We start from the raw sequence: 5802 nt of genomic DNA, 5'->3' as shown, positions 1-5802 counted from the left end.
TTTACAATGCTTTGCTTGCATCTTATTTCATTGTTCTAAATACATAAGCTAAGTAAGGACTTGTCTTTCACAGTATTATGTCATGAAGTACAACCTACTGCTAATAGTTGAGAATGCTCGAAAACCAAGTTTCAACCTATACTATTGAAGAATTTTGACCAAGCCACATTTATGTGTATTTGTTTTACAATCTCAATTATTTTTTGGCAGAGTTGCCAGTTATATATGTTTAAATTGTGTGTATATTTTGAAAAGAAAAGAGAAAATTCTTCAAATTCCTATACAAATATCAAACAAATGTAGGGTTTAAGGTAACTAAAAAATGGACGGATGCCCATTTTGCAAGTTCACATTGTATATGATCAAGATGTGAAAATTGAAACCTTATCAGGCAATGTCAATGATCTTGAACATAATGATCTAGTGATATAAGACAAGAATTACTACAGATTCCATAAAAATGATAAATATAAAATAAAAATAACTATAAATCAATCCAGAATGTGCTCGATTGATTACAAAAAATACTCAAACATATACCTGAAGTCATACGAAAATTGCTTAGTATTGTTTTTGGCTGGAATTTTTTGTTCAAAGAAACATATTCTATTGGATATTTTTGATTAATGTCCCCTCTTACCCTTAGTCCTTTCTCTCTTTATTGGTGTCCTACTCTTTATCTTGCTGCAATCCTCTTGAGAGCTGCAAGCCTTTTGAGAACCGCAAGCCTCTTGAGAGCTGGCATCTTCTAGGCCATTCTCCAATGCCTTAACTAGATTCTCAAAGTAATTCCTTGTCACTGTGGTAAGCCCGGATAGCTTTGCTCGGAAATTGTTGAATTCTTTGTCTGGACACTTTTTGTCGCGGTAGTCATGTATATCCTTCTCTGCACAATGATGAAGCCTTTCCAAATTAGACTCTGCCTCCCCTTGCAAGTACTCAAAGAGCCCCCTTTTTGATTTTGCTTTCTTGTCTCCATCCTCAGGAAGGTAATACCCATATGCATATGTCCACTTAAGCACTCTCCTACATTCAATTATCTGCAGCCAGGCCTCTGTAATGAACCTAAGCTCAGCTTCAGTTGCCCCTCGTAGGTCACTAAGTCTTGCCATGTAGTCCTGTTGCATATGCTTTAAATCCTTAACAGCTTGTTTCCTTGATGATTCGTTGCCTGCCCATCTCTCATAATAATGAGTATACTTTTCCAAATGCTTTTCAGCTCTTTTTCTGATATCTTCAGCCTCATTATACTTTCCCTCTACCTTGTTCTTCTGGAATGTATTACAAGCATAGAATCCACCTGTCATTTCACCATGCTCCTTCCATGTTCCAAGGCACATCCAGCAAAACTCATGTCCACAAGGTTTCCGGCATGTCATGTGCATGCACCCTTGGTTCTTCTCAATGGGTTTTCCACACTTTGGACATGGCTTTGTATTGACTAACATCCATGCTGTATTCTCAGCCTCAGAACTATTCTTCAATTGCCACTTAGCCACAGTCTCACAATCCACTGGCCTATGCGCATCATCCATACAATTCCAACAAAAGCTATTGCTACAATGGCAACAAACATCATAGTACTCTTTGTCACCTCCTTCACAAAACTCCACCGCGTACTCACAATCCGCCCCTGGACACCACTTATACTTCTTATTAGCATTACACTCAACATAAGACCTTAACAAATACTGTGAATACCTCTCCTTATCTTCCTTTTTAGCAAACAAATCAATTGAATCACGATCCACCACAGCGTTACAGCGCGGTTCAGGACATCTCAATGTCAAACATCCAACCCCATCCTCAATCGCCACACTCACATACTTCTCCCAACACTCCCTACAAAAGGGATGACCACAACTAACCCAACCCATCATAGAGACGCGGACATTCTCATAACATATAGAACAAGTTAGTTCAACTTTTCTAAGTTTCTTGGGCAGCAAGAAAACCGGTTTTTCAAACAAACCTACTTTTTTTCTAATTCTCTCTTCATCAGCAAACCACTCATCTTGAACGTCACACACGCTCCATTTGTACTGAAGTAGAAGCGCCGTCGCAGCAGCTTTTGATATGGAAAGAACATTGGATACCTCGGCGATCTCGTTCTCTTGACGTTGTTGAATATCTGATTCTTTCAATACAACGTAACTTTGTTTTGCCTTCATGTTACTTCTTGACTCGCCGTCATAGTCTCCAATAGCTATATTATCCATTTTTTCCTCTTCTCCTTCTTCTATATTGTCATCCTCGTTGTTGTAGTCTTTGTCACTGTAATAGTCATAGTAGTCATCAGCGTCACTGTCGTACACGTAATCCTCGGAGTCCATGGCAGCTGCAGCAACAAAAACTAGAAGGGAATTAATATTAGGCAAATTATTTTTTAAATAATGAAATTTTTTAAGTAATCTCTCTCTATGTGCAACTAGGCAAATTAAATCAAAAAAATTATTAACAAATATAAACATCAAATAAACTAAACCACAAGCCAACCACTATTATCAAAAATAAAAATTGTAGATTTTTTTTTTATTCAAGCCATAAACAACCAAACATACAACTCAACTAACGACAGAAACACAAAACAGAGCTGAGAGAGAGGGATACCAGTGGTCGTCAACTCCGGCTAAAAGGGGACTCGGAGGCGATGCAGTGTTGTGTGGAGACCAGCAAGCGGCGTAATGTAAGACCAATTTTTTTTTTGTATAAACGGCAGTGACTTTGTGAAGTCTGGATCGATTCTCAAAGTTGGGAAGTTTGGGTTGTGTTTCACTGTTTTGTGTATTTATTCTGATTTTAGAGTCCTAATTTAATTAGGCCTAGGAAGCAGGAATCCTAGTTTACAAGGGGTTTGACTTTTTTTTTTTTAATTGTTTGTGGGCCAAAAAATATGGGCTGAGTTTTTTTGAACTGATATTCTTAATATGTATTTTTTTTTTGGGTCAAAAATCTTAGGGGGCCCGTGATTAAAAGTTTTTTAATTTTTCAGGTTTTTTTTTTTTTAAATAAAAAATGTATTTTAATACTACTATTTGGGGAATTTTTCAAAAGTTAGCTCCTTAGCTTCGCCACTATCTCTAGTGATACCCAAGTTCTTAATTAAAAAAGAAAAAGAAAAGGTACCCATGTTATACATGCATGGATGTGTTCATTTAATAATGAGAATTAATATACCAACATAAGCTTGAAAATAATCCTAACTTAATTATGTGTATCTATAAATATTCATAATCACACATGCATGGTATTCATTATAGTTTAATAAAGACAAGAAGCACAAGAGCAATGAAATAAAAGGATTTATCAATTATCCCCACAAGGGGAAGCTTGGATTTGATGAAGGACTATTTATTTGGAAAATTTCTAGAATAATTGGGAGAGAATTTAGGTATTTTTATGGTATTTTTATTAATATTTTTTAGTAGGAGGGATGATAAATTTATAGAACGAGAATAAAAATTTGCTCATACATACTATGAGCATCAGGGTTAAAGAACATGGTATGTGTGAGCATGTGCTTTGGTTATTTTTTAGGTTAAAAGGATAATGCATTAGAAATTAACTAGTCAAAGTAATTATTTTGGCTAGTTAACCCAGATGTAAATAGAATTCAATCAAATTTTCTAAATTATCAATTACATTGACTTAAAAGTTACTATCTGTAAGGTTGAAATTTATCAACCATCTTGTTGGCTTTATTCCGTGCCAATTTGCTTGTAATTTACGCACTTAGTAACCCTGTATTTAAGTGGGATTATTGTAAGGGTAGTGTGTGAAGAGAGTGTGAAGAAAAGCTCAAGTATATGCAAGAAAGCAGAGTTTCGCGGCTAGGACTCGCGGCTGACTCGCGATTGGCAAGCCGCCAACTGCAAGCACATGAGATGCACACACGGGGAGCTGAAGGGTCACGCCAGCTGTCGCACTACAGGACAAAAGTCCCAGGCTGGCCAGGCCGTTACGTCGCGACTTGAAATCGCGATTTGGACAAGCTGCGAGGTCAAGCCGCTAATCAGCCCTGTTTGGCAAAAACTGTCTCTTCGTATTCCAAACACACACCACTATATATAGACTCTTCTACCCACTAAATCGAGAGAGCTTCCAGAGAGAATTTTGTGAGAGAAACCCTGAGAAAAACAAGATTGCCTCATCCCTAATCTTTACCTTAGAGACTCTACAAATTCCTCTACTCTCTTCCTCTCCATTGTCACATTCTTGAGAGGCTTTTAGTAAAATCCTTATCTCATCACACCCACGTCTGTGAGAAGGTTTATTAGGTGCTAAGGGAAGCAGTTTGGAAGGAACCAATATACATTGATTGATGCTATGGTCTAGTAGCGGAATCGGGTAAGCTAGAAAAGAAAAAGGTTCGGCATAACCTCGTTGAAGCAGGAAACTTAAAGGGCTTAGGTACCTGGGAAGATTAGGCTTGGAGGGTCTATTGCTGTTCATGTATCCCAACTACATTTTCTAGTGGATTATTGACCGCTTGGTGTTGGGATTTGTGCCCTAGAATCCTATTATATAATACTATGTATTATATTATGTATAACATGATGTATGACTTAATATTGCAATTAATAAAGTTGTTTAATTATTATCTGAAATAATGGTAACATGAATGTTTGGACATTATCATATAGTCCATGAGATGCATAGTATGTGATTTATGTAATTTAGTCACAGAAGATATAAGTCACAAGTTCTTTGTAAACTCAGAATTTGGTTCGTAGTCGGTGATGAAATTGGGCATTTCATCTGCGAAGACTATAACATATCAACTAAGATGATTTGTCTTGGTCATGGAAGTGGTGACTTCTAGTTGATATGTTGATATGTTTTAAGAGTTAAAACATATTGAACTGGACCAATGTGAGATTTATTATTCTCCTAATGACTGTCAATTGAATAATAAATCTCACGACTTTCATTTATATGAACTCTTAATCCTGAGAGAATAATGGACCTGATCATGAAGTGTAGATTGCTTTGATATATCAGGACTGAGATCTAAAGTAATGGTTAAAACCTCAGTATATTGGGCAGCCACATTTAGTGTTGATGGAACATATATTTCCAAGATGGAATTTATAGTCTCTTAACGGAGATACAAAATATTCTCTTGAGATAAGTTTAATAGATTTATTATTCAGAGAGTTAGGCTTAACCACTTTAGTGAGACTAAAGTATATATTTATGAAATTGGATTTCATAAATATATTATGAATAACATTAAAGGATTAAACCGGGTACTCAAGGATTAAGATGTAATAATTTACAAAGTGGCAGTCTTCATTTATGACTTTGTGTTACTACGAGAATTTTCTGAAGGAGTTGCATGTACAATAAATTTTTGGGATATAATTTAATAATAAGGCCTAGAGTGTAATTATATTTATATATTGGTATTAGAATATAATTAATGGTAATTTTGAATTTGTCAAGAGTTGACAGAAAAGCCCAAGGCCCATTAGAGTTAGAGTCTTATTTATTCCATTTTGGTCCCACTCCAAGCCACATTCTAAAGCCCAATTGGGAAGGCCCAAAAGGTTAGCCCAATTAGATAATCAGATATAGAGAGAGAAACATAGAGATTTAAAGAAGGAGATAATGAATTGGTATGTATGTGAGTGTTGGACACTCTTCAATTCTCTCTAGAACAAACTCATATATCTGATTGAGAGACCACACATCTTGAGAGTTAATAGAATTGGAGTGAAGATTGAAAGTCTTCTCAAGAACTTCTTAATTTTCGGTTTTGAATTCCACTGCTTCAAGGTACACAACTTTGTTCTCTAATTC

General features: G+C 36.0%; 1 protein-coding gene across 1 annotated transcript; it reads right to left on the bottom strand.

Annotated features, from left to right (window-relative positions):
• Positions 1 to 368: 368 nt before the first annotated feature.
• LOC112017601 (probable E3 ubiquitin-protein ligase ARI5) lies at positions 369 to 2764 on the bottom strand. Its single transcript, XM_065772190.1, has 2 exons — positions 2611 to 2764; positions 369 to 2353 (listed from the first exon to the last, which is right to left on the bottom strand). Exon 2 carries the CDS (start codon positions 2331 to 2333, stop codon positions 624 to 626), a length of 1710 nt encoding a protein of 569 aa, XP_065628262.1. The 5' UTR covers positions 2334 to 2353; positions 2611 to 2764; the 3' UTR covers positions 369 to 623.
• Between the last annotated feature and the right edge of the window lie 3038 nt (positions 2765 to 5802).

This window comes from Quercus suber, unplaced genomic scaffold (genome assembly GCF_002906115.3).
Source record: "Quercus suber isolate HL8 unplaced genomic scaffold, Cork oak 2.0 scaffold_55, whole genome shotgun sequence".
Lineage (NCBI taxonomy): Eukaryota > Viridiplantae > Streptophyta > Magnoliopsida > Fagales > Fagaceae > Quercus > Quercus suber.
The sequence above is the reverse complement of the archived record's forward strand: the minus strand, read 5'-3'. Positions and strand labels throughout refer to the sequence as shown.